The following is a 20443-nucleotide window of genomic DNA, read 5'->3' on the forward strand; positions in this document are numbered from 1 at the left end:
CTGAAAACTCAGAAATTCAGGATTTAGATTTTTAAAAAACCACAACCCAAAGTATCTTCATTCTAGATGTGCAGCTATACAATAGCAATAATTGTATAGTAGTATCTTTATGGTTATAGCATTTTTTCTCAACCATAACAACTTTAAGATGTGTGGACTTCAACTCCTAGAATTCTGGGAATTAAAGCTCACACATGTTAGTTTCTAAGGTTGAGGAACATTGGGTTAAACATAAAATACTTAATATTTAGAATTAAAGTACTGTAATTTCTGGAGCACCATTCCCTCGCAGATAACATTATTCCGGAAGAGTAACAAAAAATAGTTAGTAAAAGGTACAAATATTCTTACATCTTCACTAGACAGGTACACGGCTTGTCCTGGAGGACCAGGAGGGCCAGGAAGTCCTATTCCATCTTGACCTTTTTCACCCTTAAAGAAAGAAAGAAAAAGTCTTGACATATGTTCTGCTCAAATTGTATTCCTGCATCATTTAGAAAAAATATTAGCAAATTTCAGATTTCTAAGGTGGATTTTGGAGGAACAATTTTTTTTGCATATTTAAAATAAAAATTCTCCATCCACATCTCTTAATGCCAAATTCAGTTCTGCAGAAGTTGCTATTATTTGGGGCATTCAAAAATGGAGCCATTTTAATGCTAGTCATTCATTCTCCTCCCTAGCCAACAGTTCTCTCAGTCTTATCTAAGAGCTATGTACAGATAATCCTCCTCATGCTTTATAATGGCAACTAGATCAATGAAGATATTGATTCCACACATATTTCAGCAATAGGTGAATTGGGGGTATTTGTTAGATGTCATAGGTATCATCAACTAAAAGTTTTGAAAAGTGTAGTTTAAAACAAAATAAATTATAATGTTCTTCAGACTCCAACAAAATTCCTCAGGGAAAATATCCAAATGTTATTACATAACACACAAACATAATTTCTTCTCAAATCTAGATGGTACTCACTTTAGACCCTGGGCTTCCTTCTTCACCCTTTTGTCCCTGAAATAGGGAGAAAAAGACATTTTCAGGGAAGAAGGCAATTTCATACAATGGACAACTATGGGATTGCTGCAAATGATAGTGACTGTGGTCTAGCATATGGAGGTCTGAACTAAGATCCAGAAAATGTGATATGACGAAAAGATCACTTTTGATTCATTTGTTTGACTTCTGCTTTACTACCTTCATTTCATTTGGTCTATTAAAGTATCTGAAATGAGAAGAGAGGGCTGTTGATGCTGGGAAAGATTTAAGGTAAAAGAAGGGGATGGCAGAGGAGGAGATACTTAGATAGTGTCATTGATGCAATGAACATGAATTTGGGAAAATTCTGGGAGACAGTGGAGGACAGTGGGGCCTGGCACGCTATGGTCCATGGCGTCACAAAAAGTCGGACACAACTGAGAAACGGAACAACTCCTCAGTCTATTCTGCTTTTATAAATGATCTCTCCCATTAATGAATAGAGCCTAATTATATGAATTAAAAGCTGTAAACAATCATCACCATTACAACAAATATTTGAAGTATGTTTGGTCACTTACAGATATTGAAGAAATATCCCTGTCTCTTTAAATTAACCAAATAGAAACAGACACCATACATGTTCATTATAAGGAATCAAAGTCCATTTTCAGCAGCAGTCCTGCTACTTGATGCTTTCTGGAGAACTTCGTATACAGGTTATTTGTATCATAATCTGCTGGGTCCGAGGGCTAGAAGCTTTCAAAGCAGTAATTCTAATAATTCCTAAAATCATAGGGAATTGGAAGGAGTAGTACGTGGACTGAATGCCCTACTCACTTGTGGTCCTGGGAAACCTTCTAATCCAGGGCGACCATCTAATCCTGGCAAGCCAGGATATCCCTGTGGGAAGGGGGAAAAAGTCCTGGTTGTCATCACAAATATAATTCAACAATTCAACTCCCATTAAAATATATTTAAGGCTATGCATGCTTCAAAAATGATTAAGTGCTTCAGACTTCATGTAAGCATATGGCCTGTAATGTATGGATAACATTGGAGGGTGAGGGGAAAAGATGCTGCCTACGAAACCATCAGACATTTGAAGGAGGAGCCCCCAATAAATTAACAGTCAGAGAAAGAAACTTAAGAAGGACCAAATGAACCAAACAGTTAAAAATGACAGCGGGAAGTCTGTACTTCTAGACTTCCAAAATTCAGTTAATGGAGCTTTATAGTAAAGTAGAATTAGTTTACTTAGTTGTGTTTCCTGTCAGGTTTTCCTGGGAGAGCTAACATGGCTTCACTCCTATCAATTTAAAGCAGCCTGATTTATTTCAGGCTTCCATGTGAGCATGAAAAAATGTTATGAATAGATTCAGCATCATCAGCCATGGTATCCTTCAAGAGTGGCTTCAGGGTGGCCGCTGTTCTGAAGTTGTTCTTTTTTTGTGGCTGGTTCTGGTGAGTGTTGGAGGGGGGGGAGTCTATCCCAGATTCCTGTAATGTAGTGTATCTTAAGGTTCATGTCTCTCACTGCTCCTCCTAAATATCTACATGAACTAATTGCAGTATCATCAGTATGATGATGACAACCAATTGTGCAATCTATCCCAGGCCAGGCTGGCAATGACATTCATGTGATGACCCGATATCTGGAGGATGTGAAAGTCTGGATGTGAAGGAACAGGCTTCAACTGAACTCTAGCAAAATAGAATGGCTTTGGAATTTTGTATCCATATTATAATCCATATTATAATATTCAATATTCTATTCTATTCTTATATTATGTTCAGAAGGAAGATAAATGTAATTTTAAAAATCAAACGTCTTGACATGAACTTACCTTTTCGCCTGGCAAGCCCGGGAGACCAATGATGCCCTCATCTCCCTAGAGTTAAAAAAAAAAAAAGACTGATATATGGACTGGTTTTTTTTTACAAATATTACTTAATATGCACATGAATATCATTTTTTGTGGGGGACACATGAATCAAAGTGGCAATGTGTCATAGGAGCTAAATAAAACACAGAAAGATAAGCCATTTGCATGTCTACCTATCTTGCTTTTGGACTGTGGGAACAACAAATGGTCCAACAGATATTCCTGACTTATGGTCAAAACACAGAACACCATGTATCATAAAGAGTTAAGTCTAATAATAAGGAACTTCCCCATAACTCCTCTATCAATTACTTGTGCAAGATACAAATATGTACCATTCTTATTGGTGCAGTTTCTGTATTGGTGCAGCACAATCAGCAATTCTGCATCAGCTCTGTAGACCTTATTTATTTCAAAGTGAATTTGAATAAGCTAATGGAAAAAATTACATTAAGGTGTATTCTAAGGACTGGAAACTTTTTAGAATCAGTGGGTATTAGAAGGCTTGGGAGAGCAGCTTATGGACACTCTGACAGAATGGGCTGTAGCCATGATCATGGTCACTCATAAAATGCTCCTTATCATTTGCAGAGACAATTTCAAATTAAAATAGACAAAGCCACCCTGCTAAACTATCTATATTTCAGGTAATGAAACAAAAGCATCCAACATTTTAAAATCCAGACCTTGGGTCCTGGAGGACCTGGAAGTCCTGGGAGTCCTGGAAGCCCCTGCAAATAGAAAGACGTTACAGCTAAATTCAGTCAGTCTTCATATGCTTGCATATCCATATTCCTATCCATGAAAAGGAATATAAAGTGGATTACCGGAGGACCTTCTGGCCCACGAGTTCCAGGACCACCAGAAACTAATGGGAATCCTGAGCCCTCCATGTCGACCTAAAAAGCAATAGATGTTATTAGTCAAATAGTATGTTATCATGTGTCTTCTTTGAATGTCATTTTGTTAAGGCTGTGTCTCTTTCCCTGCCCAACAAATTATAAATACTTGAAAGGAACAAGCCAATGAATGAAGATAGGAAGGATCATAGTCCTAATGACAGCCGAATCCATATGCTTATTTCCTAGTTTGTTAAACCCTACATAGAAGATTGTGTTTTTCTTTCTTGCATCTTACTTCCTATTGGTTTATATCTTGGTTGAACTGAAAATAGCTCATCTTCTAAATGTTTCTAATTTCAGTTATATATTTTTTTCTACTTACAGATCTGAATGCGGTACATATTTCTGATAGCTAAACTCTTCTTTTCTTATCATCTCCCAATATTTTAGCTTTTCCTAGGTTATTGGGTTTGTTTCGTCTAGCGGTTAAGGCACCCGGCTAGAAACCAGGAAAGCCGGTTGGGTGATTCTGGGCCAGTAACTCTCTCTCAGCCTAACACACTTCACAGGGTTGTTGCTATGGGGAAAAATAGGATGAGGAAGAAGTATTAGGAATGATTGCCCCCTTGAGGTATTATTAAAAAAATAAAGGTAGGATATAAATACAATAAAAAAATACAATTGTACAATGATGTATGTGTCTGTGTGCACACACACACACTTATATGCTATGTATAACATAACAAATACTATTCAACCCCATTTTCTGCGCTCTCAATGAAACATGATGTCATCAATGACACGGTCTCCCTTTCTGTGATTGTCATCATCACTGTAGCCTTTCTCTTAGCAGCTTTTCTCTTAGCAGCCTTTGCTGCAAAAAAGATTTGTCTTTTGTCCTTGGTCTTCCAACCTACATTGATTCCCTTTAACAGATCAAAGTTTTTCATATTGAAGGAATAAAAAGATGAAGGAACAGATTTGTCTTTCCTGACCTCTGAGCATGGGTGGTAATCCCCTCATTTAAAGAGTTTTCCAACAAAGCTTCCCACAGAATGCCCTCCTCTCCCAGTAAACCACTGCCTTAATCTTTTCTAGTCTTCATCCTTCTGTTTCAGAAGCAAATAGACTCAAACAACCTTGTCCATTACAAAAGATGGAGGGAGGCCTCCCCACTGTTGCACCATGTGGGTGGGAGAAAGAAGCAGAAGAATCAAACTCTGATTTTACTATAAACGAGGCTTGTGTTTCATACTTAGCAGTTATTGAAATTCCTTCTTAACAGCTGGTTAACCTGGTTCTTGCAATAAACATATTTATCCAAGAACTGCATCCACGAATCACTGCTTGCCCAACATGAGTTCTAAAATTGACCAACAAGAACTTAACATAGAGCCTTGCTGGGTATAATAAATGAACTGAAGGGACATTCTCCCTGTATTTTTTCAACTTTGTCTGTCTTCTCACTCTGTATTGGATCACAAATTGTTATAGATTTGGTCAATTTCTACTATTTCCCTGTGAACTATCAAGGGCATTGATGGTTCAGTAATAGCAATAATGAGTAACGAATACATCGAACTAGAAATTGCAGTGCTCTGCAGCATTTTTGCACCTTGTTCCAGTGGTGAAATCCAATTTTTTTTACTACCGGTTCTGTGGGCGTGGCTTGGTGGGCATGGCATGGCTTGGTGGGTGTGGCAGGGGAAGGATACTGCAAAATCTCCAATCCCACCCCATTCCAGGAGAAGGATACTGCAAAATCTCCATTCCCACCCACTCTTGGCCCAGCCAGAGGTGGTATTTGCCAGTTCTCCGAACTGCTCAAAATTTCTGCTACCGGTTCTCCGAACTGCTCAAAATTTCCACTACCAGTTCTCCAGAACCTTTCAGAACCTGCTGGATTTCACCCCTGCCTTGTTCTAAGCAACACTCAAATGTTTGGTACTCACAAATTCTGCTGCAATGCCCGGCCCAGGGGGCCCAGGCAATCCACGGGGTCCCATTGGCCCAGGTAGGCCTGCGAGACCAGGTTCACCTGGTGTTCCTGGAAATCCCGGCACTCCTTGGTTGCCCTGAAAGAACATTAAAAATTAAGATAAGTCTATTTCTAACAAGGGGTAAAGAATTCAGAGCCGTGCAAATTAGAATTTCAAAATAGAAAGATAGGAATACATGTATCCATGATTCACAGATTTCTGATTATATATAATCTGATATGGATTACATATGTATGTCTGCACTTATATGTATGTATAGACATCCATTGAGTGCTCTCTGAGCTTGGTTGTTTGCTTGCAGATGTATACAGATGCCTAATTACACCATTCATCCCTTACTACATCATACCAAGCAAGGTATTCACAGAACAAAATGTTCCTCTGCAAGCATTAAACTAAGTATATTTGTTGGAACCAAATCCCAGAATTGCATCTACATTATACAGAATGGGTAGAGTCAGTTTATAGGGGAGATGGGTGGCATAAGAAATTAATAAATAAACAAAATAGATGGTTATAATTGTGCTACACATATTACCACACATTACTTTGAGATTCAATAAAAGTGCAAGATTATACACATTATGACTACTTGCTCAAAACTGAAGAATACAGTTGACATTTTAGGTGTGACATCACATCTTGCGTGATTGTGATACCGTGCTTATGGATTGTTGTGGAACCTCAGAAAAATAAGCATCTCGCATAAGTAAGAGGCAAATTTGCTATGACTCAGACATTTGACAACATATGCTGGCTAAGAAATTATGTTCATACCCTTGTATTGCATGATAGAACGAGCATGCTGAAAGGGAAAAGTAGTTGCAACAAGTACAACCGACATCAGCAAATACAACCCTTTTTATATTTAATAGTCTTCTGCTCTTAGCTTTTCAATTTGCTAATTAAAAAACACCCCGTCTCTGAAATGCCAGTGTCAGTTTCATGAACTCCGGTCCAGGCAGATTATCTTCATGTGTTGGACTGCAGCTCCTATTATGCCCAACTATTGGCCAATTTACTTGGGGCTGGTAGAATTTGAAGCCCACCAATTTAAAACAAGTTAAAATAGGACTCAGCAAATTAATGGAGGACCAAATGATCAGTAGCTTTCAGGTTTGGTGGCTGTTTATTACCTTCTGAATCACAGTCAGCATATTTAAACAACACCTGCTTGGGAGCATCATAGCTATTGTCTTCGCTTGACCTTTCTGAATGTGTCTAGTTAGTCCCGGCATTAGGAAGTGGATTAGATAGGTTTTTGGCCTCATCCAGCAGGACTCTTATTATGTTCTGCATGTTGTGTTTGACAGTGGAAATTTAACTCATCTTGTAGCAGTCATATGATTAAGTGGCTGGTACATGAATCTATAAATTATGCCCACTTCTTAGAATGATAACGATGGAATGTTACATTAAATCTTCATGAGAAATTTTTGTTGTGAAGGAGTTGAGAATTTAGGCCAACATTTTCTCACTGGGAGCCAAGTTGGCTGCTGCCTCTTCAGCTTGTTAGATGGAAACTATGTTATTTATCAGCTTTATCAATGGAAGATATGGAGGCGTAAAAAATCCAGCAAGAAAACTGGGGAAGGCCAGATACTGAGCCTCTGAGATACTTAAAGGTGTTTCGTTGGCAATACTCTTGCATTAGATTCTGCATTAGCAACTGCAGTAACTTATAAATGAACATTTTAAAGAATCATATATAGGGCAAAGAGGAAGAAATCAAGAGGTGGAAAATGTTAACAAAAGCAGATGGCTTTATGAACAGAGGCTATTAATCGAATGAAATGTGTTTACTTTATAACATATAATGGCATGAAGACTAGAATCTGGAAGAGGGTTAAAAGTAGCTCAAAGAACCCCACCTGTATTTGCTAAAGGAAGATGTTGATATAAAATAAATTCCACCTTTAACAATGAGGTAGGGCAGTAATGGAAGACACTTCAGCCAAAATATCAAATGCTGATACTTATGTCCACATGTCACAATGGGCTATACAGATTTTTCTGGGTTAATAATGTATTATAATACTGCTTTTTGGCATAATTCCATTCTCTGGCACGTAGAATTAAATCCCTTTAAGTTCCATTAAGTTCTGGCACATGGAATTAAGTCCTCCAATCTAGTATATTTTGAAACCAGACCAAGCTGTTTTCAGGGCGGGAGAAACTATCTTCTTAAAAATGTATCACATAATATGCAACTTTATAAAGTAAGATTATGTTCTCCTGGATGGCAATCCTGGGACACACTTCCACTACAGACCTGTTTTGCTACCATGTCCTAAGAAGGAAGAAAATTGCATTTCTCCATAAGTACAAAAGACATCTCTAACACATTATTGTATTCTCAGCACCTACAACTAGAACACTTACAATGCTTTATAAGCCCTGGGCTCTTTGAAAGGGAGCATGAGCTGTAAATATATTTCCTTCCACAGAACACTGGGATGACTTTCAAATGGAATTGATAAAATCAGTTAAACGTACAAACACAAATGCTTGGCAGAAAAATAAAGCACCCAGCCTTGACTGATCTTGAAAAGTGAAGAAGGATATGACCAAGTTAGTAGAGTTGAATCCTATCCTATGCAACAGGCACTATAAAGACTGTAAAATAATCTAAGAATTTCTGTCTCTCCATCCAGCCACCTGTCCCACCACCAAGAAGAAGAGACTGACAAACTAGTTTCATACTGTTGCCAAGAAAACAGGAAATGGACATATTTGTGAAATCACCAACATTGGAACCTGATTCAGTGAAATTTAAAATTTAAAATTTTTAAACACTTGCACTCAAAACACTTAGCATATACATTAAAAAAAAACCTGACAATATTGTAATGTTACCAAACTAGAATCAACATAGGGACTAGTAACTATTTCTTTAGAAAATAAGTAATTGTACCTCTGGTCCAGGTGCTCCTGGAAAGCCCATTTCACCTGGTTCTCCCTGGAAACAGGAAAGGGAAAGACTAGTGAATTTACACTGGAGTTCTGACAAAGTAGGTAATGGCAGAGGAAGTCCAGTTTCCCTGGCTGGTCCTCCCCAGTGTGTACTCTGGTGATCCTGAGCCTCGTTGAAAAGGAAAAATACATACCGGTGCTCCTTTTTCTCCAGGTTGACCAGGGATGCCATCTTTTCCTGGAGGCCCAAGTGGGCCCTGGAAAACAGTATGAAATTTTTTTTTCCTCAGTTAAATCAAACTGTTGAGAGATTACCCTATGCAGGATTTTTGTGTGGTATTTATGCTTTGGAAAATGTGACACCTACATCCACAGCAGATGAATAAAAGCTTGATTTTTTTACCACTATTAACCTGCATATGACGACCGTGGCCAGGGGGGCTTTCTATCAGGTTCGCCTGATACGCCAGTTGCGTCCCTTTCTGGATCGGGACTCCCTACGCACGGTCACTCAAGCACTCGTCACTTCCCGCCTGGACTACTGCAATGCTCTCTACATGGGGCTCCCCTTGGGGTGCACCCGGAGGCTCCAGTTGGTCCAGAATGCGGCCGCGCGGGGGATTATGGGAGCGACGGGGCGCTCCCACGTGACACCTCTCCTGCGCAAGCTGCACTGGCTTCCTGTGGTCTTCCAGGTGCGCTTCAAGGTGTTGGTGATCACCTTTAAAGCGCTCCATGGCTTAGGGCCGGGGTAATTGCGAGACCGCCTTCTGCCGCCAATAGCCTCCCACTGGCCGGTTCGCTCGCACAGAGAGGGCCTCCTCAGGGTGCCATCGGCCAGACAGTGCCGGCTGGCGACCCCCAGGGGGAGAGCCTTCTCTGCGGCGGCACCAGCCCTCTGGAATGACCTACCCCCTGAGATACGCACAATATCAGACCTCCGGACTTTTCGTCGGGCCCTGAAAACACACTTATTCCATCTAGCCGGGCTGGCTTGATCCCATCCTCTCAGTTTTAATTGATTTGGTTTTAATTGGATTGTTTTAAATTATTTGGGCCAAAATTATTTAATTGTTTTTTAAATTGCTTTTAAATTTTGCATACTATGTTTTATTTTGGCTGTGCACCGCCCTGAGTCCCGCAGGAGAAGGGCAGTATAAAAATAAAAATAAATAAATAAATAAATAAATAAATAAATTTCTTTTTATTAGTTTTATAGGAGCTCAAAGCAGAATACATCGTTTCCTTCCTCAAAATTTCCCCCCACAATAAGCCTAGAAGGCATGTTGGATTGAGAGAATGACTGATGGATGCCATAAGTCACCCAATGAGCTTCAATGGCTGAGGGTGCACATGAACCTTATTCTAGTTCAACACCTTAACTACTAGACCATAGAAGCCAAAGCCAACCCTCATTTCCAGACTCTTCCCAAATTCTACTAATATGCCAATGAAACATGTTCTTCATTAATACACAACATTCAGCATGATAAGCACAGCTAACAAAGGGTCATGCAAGCCTCCTCCCACTACACACACATTACACAACAGAAAACTTGATTACCATGACAGAATGAGGCATTGGGTAGATTTTGGAGACAGAGTTGCACGATATTTTCCCCTTTACTTACCGGAGGTCCTGGGATTCCTGAGTTGCCATTTCTCCCTGGAACTCCAGGGAGGCCTGGGAGGCCTGGAAAGTCAGTGCCATTTGTCCCAAATCTTCCAGGTTGTCCTGGTAAACCAGGTACACCAGGAGGGCCTGGAGGCCCAGGTGGCCCTCTGGGACCCTGAAACATAATAAATATAATGTACATTCTAATCCAGGGGTCTCCAAGTTTGGCAACTTTGAGATCTGTGGACTTCAACTTCCAGAATTCAGGAATTAAACTCCACAAAGTTGCCAAGTTTGGAGACTTCTGTTCTAATCTGAGGTGCGCCCAACCTCAGAAGCACATAGAATATTCTAGCCAAGTTAATTTGCTTGCTGAGCAAATGCTACATCATTCATGTTTGAAGATCATGATCTACAGAGACTTTGGGCTTCTGGTTAAAAATCAATGGAGCTATTTTTGGAGTTAGTGTATTGAAACATCTGGATGACTCAATATTGAAGAAGGCCACTATTATTGTATCTCTCTTTCTTCCTCCCAAATCCAGTCTAATCAATGGAACCTTGGTTCCCCTATTCATACAACTTAGGTACTTACTCGCAAAGACTCCAACTCACTTCCAAAACCAGAGCCCTCCATATCAATAAATGTCTGGAAGAAAAAAAGCACAGATGCAAACAAATTATATGCTAAGCTAAGCATACAGTATCAAAACTAAATGCTATTGAAACAAAGACCTAAGTAGTTCAAAGTAATATGTCAACCTAATTTCATCTGCTATATTCTTGGTTTACATTGAGTATATCCAGACAAAGAGGGCATGTTAATAAATTTTGGGGGGTGGAAGTGTTATTCTGCAATTTAATACTTTATATACTAAATCTTCCACCAGAAAGACTGAATGAACAGCCAATGAGTAATTAATATTTATGTAAATTCTCCCAGAAATATTTACAATAAAACATTGCAACAGTAAAAATATAACACTATTCAAGGCAGAACCACAAATACATTCAAGCAATTTAGAATGTTAAAAGCTGGAAAAAAATTAAAGGATTCTACCTAGAGTAAGGAAGGCTTGGCAGGTACATAATAAAGCTCCACCCAAAGATACAGAAGTGGGTTTGCAGTGGTGCAGAGTGATTTTTCCCTTGTTCTCCTATCTCCTGCATAGCTCCCAACATCTGTTTCAGATTTGAGAATGGGGGCAGCAGGGGCACATGCAATCCCTGCCATCTGGTATTTTCATTCAGCTGGTGGAAAGTCAACCTGTAACTCAAGTTGGGGATATAGACAGGAGATAATTTGCCTAAAGAGAAAAGCAGAGAGCTGTCCTGGCAGTGCAGCATCATTTCCTGGGTGGTATAAGACCACCAAAAAAAAGTTCCACTCTGTCTTTGTTATGAGCTTTTGGAACTCACCAATTTATCCACTTTGGAACTCAATCCAGGTTTCCCAGGTGGGCCTGGGGGGCCAGGAGGACCTCTCGCACCAACACTTGGTTCTCCCTAGATGGAAAGAATAAGTTACACAGCTGAGAACAATGATTACAGTCACCCCATCCCCAAAAATGCCCCCAGAATCCCTCAGTCAAAACAGACTACTCAGAAAATGCTCCAGTAACAGCACAGCCATATTTTTGTAGCCTTAAGAGTATTTGTACCTTTTCGCCTTTCAGGCCAGGCTCACCCGGAGTGCCAGGGAATCCTTGGGGACCAACATCACCCTATACAATAAATACATAAATGTGTGTTTTGATCAAGCCTAGTTAGCTGATTTTTCAAAATCCATAATTTTGTTTTTATGTACAAAAAATTGTGACCTCCCTCTAAGTCACTTACAACCCTATGATAGGCCCTGATCCCAGTTTGCGAACTCTTTGCTTAGTCCAATCTGTGAGTCATCTTCTGTCTGATGCAACTGATAAGCACTTTTTGCTGAGATGTGTTTTTCCCATTTTAAAGACTGCTGGTTTCTGTTTCAATATTTCAACTCTTTCAAATATTTCAAGCAACATTTCAACATAGTTTATTACTCATAAACAAATATGCAACAACATATCTGAGTGACAAACTGCATTTAGAAATAATTTAGAATTTTTTTTAAAAAAAACAATACATTATGTAAGAGCATTCTAAATATAATATTTACATGCCAATAGTTTACTCTTTTGACTTCCCGAGTTTTGTTTTTCATATTTCTTAGGTCTTGGCGGTGGTGGGGGGGCATTTGGGGAGATTACATTAACTCAGTTATGATATTGGATAGTTTACAGATTTGACTGCCTAATCATTACACATTTCATTTGAATTAATTTAGAACGAGCTTGTTGCTTTTTTTTAATTAAAAGGCTGGTCTGGAAATGTCTGTATAAAATGTGGCTTAGGATACAATCTTATTCACATCTACTTGAGAGTTAACTCATTAAACATAAGGGGAGTAACTTCTGAGCAAACTTGTATAAGATTACCATCATTTTTCTGTGAAACACTCAGGACAGTTTTGCATGGTGTACAAAATTTATTTACAACTATATAGTTCAAACCTAAAAAGTTTGTATCTGAAATGTGAGGAAGAAACAACAAAACTTACTGGTTTACCATCTTCACCAGGGTCCCCCTAAAAAGAACAAAACATTGGAAACAGAACTTAGGGACTTTTACACTGTTGTGATTTAAATTTCAAAACCTCAGGCTAATTTCCTCTGCTACCTTCTCACACTCATATGATATTTGGCTAAATCAGCTACAGGGATAGCTCACTGAGACTTGCACAAGACATAGGAAGAATATCTTGGCTTAATTCTGACTGTATTAAAGAGAGTGCAACAATATAGCAGCTCAGAATGGAAGCAAAAAAGAGAAGAACAGGGAAAAATATTAGAATTACTAATGAGAAGAGAAGCAAACGATAAAAATATTTAAAAGGAGCACCAATAGGGAGAAGAATAGAAGGGTACTCTTTTTCCTCTAAGACAAAGGACTGTTCCCCTTCTTCCCTGTGACCATCTATTCATCTTCAAATCTATTTCAGAGGTTGCAGAATGTGCTGGAATACATTTCAGAAACATTGGGAGTTGCAGGATAGGGAGGATATGTCAAATCTAATTCATGTGACACTGGGGTTGAGGACTGGAGGAACAAAATATTCAGGCAGAAAAGCAGAAGTAAAACTAAAATATATTTGAAAGAGAGAATCTGCTTTGAGGACAATTACCTAAAAGAACCAAAGACCCATCAAAGTTCAGGTTAAATTTTTCATTGAAAATAAAAAATTCCTGTCTATGGAAGCAATCTCTAGAATTCAAAACCTGATTGCACACTATTTTGTGACATATTTCTAACAGATAAGGACCAATCGTGGGTTTTGTATAAAAGATCATCATACCTTCATTATTTATGCCCTTAATTAAATGGCTTATTAGAGCCTTCAAAAATAATCTATCAATGAAAGGGGTTTTTTTTTGCACTTCGAAGGTTCTATTTTTAAATAACTCTTAAATCTGGGGGATGAAATAAAAACGGAGAGGGAAGCAAATGAATAGGAAACTCATGTGAAGAAAATAAGAAAATGGACAGAAAAAAAATCACTAAAATCTTAAGAAGGGCTGTTGGCTTCTATGGTGAACCTGAAAGGTTGTATCAATATGGATTTATTTGTATACAAAGAATGTAACCACATTTTGCTCAATGTATAATGCATACATGTATACATACCTATGAGACTATTCCCTTTCAGGATAAGTGATGTTATGCAGAGAGCAGAAAAGGAGTAAGAAATAGTAAGCTAAAGAAATGTAAGCCATGAGATAAGAAAAAGAAAATATAGATTGATCTGGTTTATGCCAATATCATTCAGCATTCCTCTCCATAGCTTTCTATCTTTTCAAACCATCTTTCCTTCTACAACATCCAATCACTAATTTATGCATTGCTTCATAAATTCCTCAACTTTTTCTTCTTGAGGATGTCACCAACTTCATCCAATCAGGGTTTTTTTTTTTTTGGTCTTTCTTTCAACCCATGCCTTCATATATTTATTTTGTTATCCATTCAATCTTCATTCATTCTCTCTCTAAGTGCCAAGCTATACAACATAATTCTTTCATACTGGGCACTCAATTTTGCATTTAATCCAGATTCGTTTATAGTATCCAGGTACTCTTGATTCTTGTTTTACTATACACATTTCTTCAGTGCTTCAGTCCTACGCCATTCAACTTACTTTTACGTTTCTCCTGATACACCCAATTCTCATTTCCATATAACAAATGAGTAAAAGCATGTTCTTACACACAAACATTCATCTATCACAACAGACTACATACCACCTGTTTTTTTAATCAGCATCTGCATGCTTTAAAAGGTCTCTATATAATTTCATTAGTAAATTGTACTGAGGTACATAAATTTATGCACTTGCCCTTCTGTAAACAGTTTACACTCATGCATGTTTTACTTCCATCATGTAGAACAACTAACTTTTATCTTCAAATACATGTAACGTTCCATGAATCTAGACTATTCACTTTATCGTATATGTATTCTAAATCAATAAATGATGATATAACTTGTAAAATAGTAGAATGCTGTCTTTAGGTTAGAAATCTCAATTTTCCTGAGCACACGTGGGATAAAACTGGACTCTGGTTCTGCTTGTTGCATATTGGTAAAAATCTGTCCAAACAGAATTGTCCTGTTAATAGGGAATGCTGTATGTGACATGAGTCTAGCTAAGGCTGGTACCCTTGGCAACACCTTGTATGAATGCCAATGTATAGTAGCAATAAATTAATGAACTCTAAAAGGTAAGCTGTTCCAACCCCTTCGTACATTTCCAGCTGAAATCAACCATCATATAAAAAGATTACTTACAGGCTCTCCATCCTTTCCAGGTTGACCATCTTTTCCAGGAAGTCCTGGTGGGCCCATGGCTCCTGGTCCCTCAACAGTAGAGCCATCGGAGTGCCTCATGATGGTTCCAGGAGGTCCTGGGGGCCCAATTGGACCTGGAAGACCTGTAGTACCAGGCTCACCTTTCTGTCCTTTAGAGCCTGGATAGCCAAAGCCTGCACTTCCCTAAAGGGGAAGAAAATATGAAAAATGAAAACAAGACAAATATAATTTCTTCTACATTGGAAATGGACATGGGTAGGAATTATTATCTTCCCATTTCCTTCTGTCACATACCGGACGTACTGAGACAGGCAACTTGATAGCCCCTAGTCACATTGGACTTCAGCCCCCATAAGTTCCAGCCCTCATCAGTAAGGAATTATGGGAACTATCATCCAAAATTTCTAGAGGACACCAGGCTGCTTCTCTCTATAATATATTAATTATTGTGTATTTATGTTGTTTTCTAGCCTTAAATCAGAGTTTATACCCATATAGGTTCAAGTGCTTTACGCAATACTATTTTGGAAGAAGGAATAAGATCTACTGCTGGCAACTTGTTACCTACACATCAAAAACAACAATGCAAACAGATCCACTGGCCTGAGAGCAAAGGCTACATACAGTATGCTATTGCCAAAGCAAAGGAAATAGACATTAAATCTTATTGTATGTCATGCCTTCACCCCCACATGAATCTGATCTATAGATGCTGTTTGTCCATTCCACCTGCCCATTTGAGACAGTGGAAGAAGTGCATCCTTCAGTGGGGCAGGGATATAAACAAGTTCCATGATGGCTGAGATTACGATTTTGGCAGATACAGAGGGAAGGGGGAGAAATGGAGGCAGGCCTCCGGTCCACTAAAGAGAAACAACACAGAACAGAAGTAAAAAGAAGAAGAAAAAGGGAGAGGCTACTAATTTTCTTTCCTAAAAGGAGGAAACATCCAGGAGGCCAAAGGTCTAGACAGAGGTCCTCTTTAATGTCATAGCTAGCATTGTTCCAGGAAATGTCCCTATTTTTATTTGACTGTTTTCTTTCCTGAAGAATTTAGGTTTCCAGCTGCTTACATTTTGAGCCATCTGGAATTTAGCAATGATTATTTATTCTTTTTTCCACATCAGGCCCTTTTCAAATAATGCAAGTTAACAATTCATTGGGATAAAGCTAGAAATATTTGACCTATGTTTTGCCCATTTGCCAGGTTTTGGGGGTGTTATATTGCTAATCGAGATTCTTCCTTTAGGGAAATTAATCCTGTTTTGATCCCCCTGAATTCCAGAATATCTCCCCATCTTTGGTAGGTGCTTATGAAGGCTTTGCATTGCACAATTGCTCCAGAACAGAGTATGTAGAGATTTTAGCATATATTTTAAAAGGAAAAAGGAGAGGAAAGCAATTATTTTTAAAATGAAAGGAACTCTTGTTCTATTTCTTGCAATATGAGACTAAGTATAGGTTGATTTAACTGTTTTGCCGTGTAGAAAAAGTTCAATAAGATTAGTCTAAAAATAGGGCTTCTTACCAAGCTGTTAAACAGAAAAGCATTCCATTCAATCTCATGATGGAAAGTGGGTGCTTTTTGCAACAAATATCTTAATTCCAAATTCTGATAACACAATAAGCATCTTTCACTCCCCAGGCAAGTTCCAAGCAGTGATTCATTTGGTACCAGTGGATGTTAGAGCAAGATAGTGCAACAGCAAATAGAAAGAAGGGGATATCTCTATATTTAGGGATTCTGAGTGCAAGTCATCAAACTGAGTGTCTTAGTTTTAAAAAAATCTTTGTTTTTGTGCAAAGAATAGCAATTGCGCATAAATAACTGTATAAAGAAACTGTTTTAGATGGAAACCCATTTGAATCAGAAAGGATTCCCTCAAATTAACGTCATTTCGTTCTACCTTTTGCTGAAGGTTTGGGATTGGAAGATAAAAAAACCGAATTTGGAGGCTATGGAGTTACCCTAGGAATAAATTATTCTAGGGATAAATTAATGCCTGTATAATCTAATTTTACTTTAAAAAACTTCATTTTGATATATCATTTTATATATAGTTATCTTTCCAGTTGCATAAAAATATGTAACCTCAATTAAAAAAAAAACAAACTATCGGGATACCATGAGTTTTAATCCCGCCCTAGGCATGAAAGCCAGCTGAGTGACTTTGGGCCAGTCACTCCTTCTCAGCTCAATCCATCTCACAGGATTGCTGTGGTGGGGAAAATAGGAGGATGAAGGAATATTAGGTATGTTCACCATGTTTTAATAAAAATAATAAAGGTGAAAGAAGAAACATAAAGTAGATTATGTTTTTTCCCCCAAAAAATCCCTGCTTCTGCTCAGAAAACATGATGATTTGTATATCTGCTTGTCTGGTTTAGAGGCCAATCATTGCTAGAGCAGAATTTCCAAAACTGAAAGATTAAGCTCCCTTAGAGAGATGCAGACAGAGTCCAGGAAAGGTGAAGAACTTTTGAGTTGTATATTGTTACAATAAATTCACAGTTCCCAAAATTTCATTACATTGTTTTCACTGTTCATTTTTGTTAATTCTGACATTTGCAATTTTTGGGGAGGTGTGTACATTAAGATTACGTTAAATGGAGGTGTGATGGCGCAGCAGACTAATGCTACTGTTAAAGGTAGTATTTAGCTTCCAGCTGCCTGCAATTACTGCGAGTTCAATTCTCACCAGGCTCAAGGTTGACTCAGCCTTCCATCCTTTCTAAGATAGGTAAAATGAGAACCCGGTTTGTGGGGGCAATAAGCTGACTTTGTATAAAATATACAAAAGTATGAAGGCTATTGCTTAACGCATTGTAAGCCACCCTGAGTCTCCAGAGAAGGGCGGCATATAAATCAAAAAAAAAAAAAAAAAGGTTTAGAAAAGCATTCCCCAACCTTTCTGGGTTGGTGGCCTGGCTCAGGGGAGGCAAAGAGGGGCAGGGGTGGGTTCTATTTACCTTTACTACCAGTTCATAACAGGGCCATGCACACATGCGCAGAAGCGTTCTGATGAAATTGGGGTTGGTGGGCAGAGCCTCCCTCCAGTTTTACTACCGGTTCTATAGAACCGGTCTGAACCGGGGGCAACCCACCACTGAAGAGGGGATGGTTTTGTGCCAGGGGCAGGCACGTGTGCATTTGTGCGCATAGCTTCATTTGTGGGAGCAGCATGTGTCTGTGCTTGCCGCTTACGAGTGAGACTGAGTGCTGGTACCCACCATTTGCCTGCATTGGGCTGTGTGCACATGTGCATGTGCCAGCCCACCACTCATGCAGCCTAGTTGCAAGTAGGTTGGAAACGCCTGGTTTAGAAACCTCTGGTTTATAGAGAACACTGGTGTTGGATTGTTTATGTTCAGTGTTTTGTGGGAATTCAGCTATTGTTTAGCATGTTGTGAACTAAACTATTGTGTTAACATAGGGGTGGATAACTTTGGCACCTTTTCAACCTGTGGACTTCAACTCCCAGAATTCCTGAGCCAGCATGTCCACAGGTTGTAAAGGGGCCATAGTTGCCCACTCCTGTGTTAATCCATGGCAACGTTTATTGCATGAATTTAGATCTGCATATAGTGAAATAGTTATTAGTATGTCAGATAAGCAAGCCCTATGTTCTCACCCCAATATTCCTTCAACACCTTTTTTAGAGGCAAAAAAGATTGTTGCGATGCTTACCTTTACACCCAGCTCCCCCTTTTCTCCCTGCAAAAGCGCAAAGCAGAGCAAAGCAAAGCTTTTCAGTATTGCGTAATCCAACACACAACAAAATCCAACAATCAATCCAACATTCAGCAAAATTAATTATCCACCGAGCTGCTATCTGTGGGAAAAGAAAGGAGCTACGTTGCTGCTAATGCAGCTTTTTTCTAGTTTAGAACTTTCTAGATGTGTTGTTCTCCATCTCCCATCAGTTATCATTAGCAAAATACTGGCTGGCTAGAGCAGGTGGGAGTTGTACTCCAACAGTGGGAATGCTTTGTGTTGGGAAAGGAAACATTTAACATTAAACCAATGCAAGTATCTCTTATGAACACACAAACCAAATAGGCTTCCCATAAAGTTTACTTTGGTTCAAGAGCAATAAAAATATCGGTGGCCAGACTTTAGAAGGAAACAACCCTTCCTAAGAGGAAAAAAAAGTTTTTTAAAAATCACCTTTACAAGAAGTTGACTTTCCTCTTGATCTCACACATTCCTATATTTACCCCTAAATGCACTTTAGTCTTGGACAATCTTTCTATCCTTTGTTGGAAAAGTGAGAAAGTTCTGCTACTTCAGATTTATGCCTTCCTCATCAGATGCTACCATTATTTAGAGAATAGAGGCATGTGGCTATTTCTTTTCTCTTTAGTTTTTGACTCCTGATCACCAAGGACTATAGGCAATTGCAGGGCAGCAAGTTTTCCCAGACTGTCCATCTGAAATGCCTTTGTTTCCCATGCTGGCCTAGTTTTGTCCTCCCCACCACGCCCCCTGAAGTTTGTTGTAGAAGATACTCCCAAATTCATGAAATAATTGTTAACCGGTGGAAGGTCACTTCACTGCCTTTTGGGAATCACCATTTTCTTTGTGCAGGTGGAATATCTAATGGAGGCAAGGCTCAGGATAGAGGGGCAGGAATGAAGGGGACAATCGGAATTCTTTTAATAAAGGAGGAAAGGAAAGGGGGAGAGGCTGTCCTATATTCCTTCTTTGAGTGAGCTTGATCACAACATGGTTGCCTTTCAATAAAAAATAGGAAAGGAGAGCAAGCTGTTTATTGTTACTTCACCTTTTCTCCTTTATCACCATTGGTTGACAAAACCCCAGTCCCAGGATCTCCTTTGGGGCCACGGTCCCCTTTCTCTCCAGGATCTCCTTTTTCACCTTTGGTTCCACCTAAAAACAGAATTGTGCAGAATTATCTGCTCCGTGCAATACAGGAGCCTGGAAACCAGAATGCTTGGTGTTCAGAGTTAGGACAAAATTGAAAATGAGCTAAATAGATAAGAGATTATTATTGTGAATTCTGTTTCAGGGAGATTTTGTAGCACAGTTTTTCTCAACTAGCAATTTTAAGATGTGTGGCCTTCATCTCCCAGAATTCTGCTAGATGGGGAATTCTGGGAGTTGAAGACCACACATCTTACAAATTGCTTAAGTTGAGAAACACTGGACTAGTGCATATTGGCATGCATGGCATGTAAAAAGTATTCTTTTCATCAAATTAATGCATTAATTTAAAAAACTATATCATAAAAAAACTTTACTTTACTTTTACTTTTATTTGATTTATATACCGCCCTACTCCTGAAGGACTCAGG

At 38.9% G+C, this 20443-nt stretch overlaps 1 protein-coding gene across 8 annotated transcripts in view; it reads right to left on the reverse strand.

The window, feature by feature from the left end:
- The window catches only part of COL18A1 (collagen type XVIII alpha 1 chain), a 99380-nt gene that overhangs the window by 28071 nt on the left and 50866 nt on the right, over positions 1-20443 (reverse strand). For 4 of the 8 annotated variants that reach the window (XM_034420253.3, XM_087881511.1, XM_034420252.3 and 1 more), the window contains exons 6-22: positions 19912-20018; positions 18816-18842; positions 15107-15310; positions 12825-12851; positions 11896-11958; positions 11654-11740; positions 10830-10883; positions 10251-10409; positions 8814-8876; positions 8621-8665; positions 5659-5781; positions 3692-3763; positions 3551-3595; positions 2826-2870; positions 1819-1881; positions 979-1014; positions 352-432 (exon numbers count right to left, since the gene is read on the reverse strand). In XM_034420253.3, coding sequence (XP_034276144.2) covers positions 352-432; positions 979-1014; positions 1819-1881; positions 2826-2870; positions 3551-3595; positions 3692-3763; positions 5659-5781; positions 8621-8665; positions 8814-8876; positions 10251-10409; positions 10830-10883; positions 11654-11740; positions 11896-11958; positions 12825-12851; positions 15107-15310; positions 18816-18842; positions 19912-20018 — 1301 coding nt within the window. The remainder of the gene's footprint in view (positions 1-351; positions 433-978; positions 1015-1818; positions 1882-2825; positions 2871-3550; positions 3596-3691; positions 3764-5658; positions 5782-8620; positions 8666-8813; positions 8877-10250; positions 10410-10829; positions 10884-11653; positions 11741-11895; positions 11959-12824; positions 12852-15106; positions 15311-18815; positions 18843-19911; positions 20019-20443) is intronic. The other 4 variants (XM_087881512.1, XM_087881510.1, XM_087881509.1 and 1 more) reach the window with 1 other exon arrangement.

Source organism: Pantherophis guttatus, chromosome 1 (genome assembly GCF_059756535.1).
Source record: "Pantherophis guttatus breed Tessera chromosome 1, ASM5975653v1, whole genome shotgun sequence".
NCBI classification, from domain to species: domain Eukaryota; kingdom Metazoa; phylum Chordata; class Lepidosauria; order Squamata; family Colubridae; genus Pantherophis; species Pantherophis guttatus.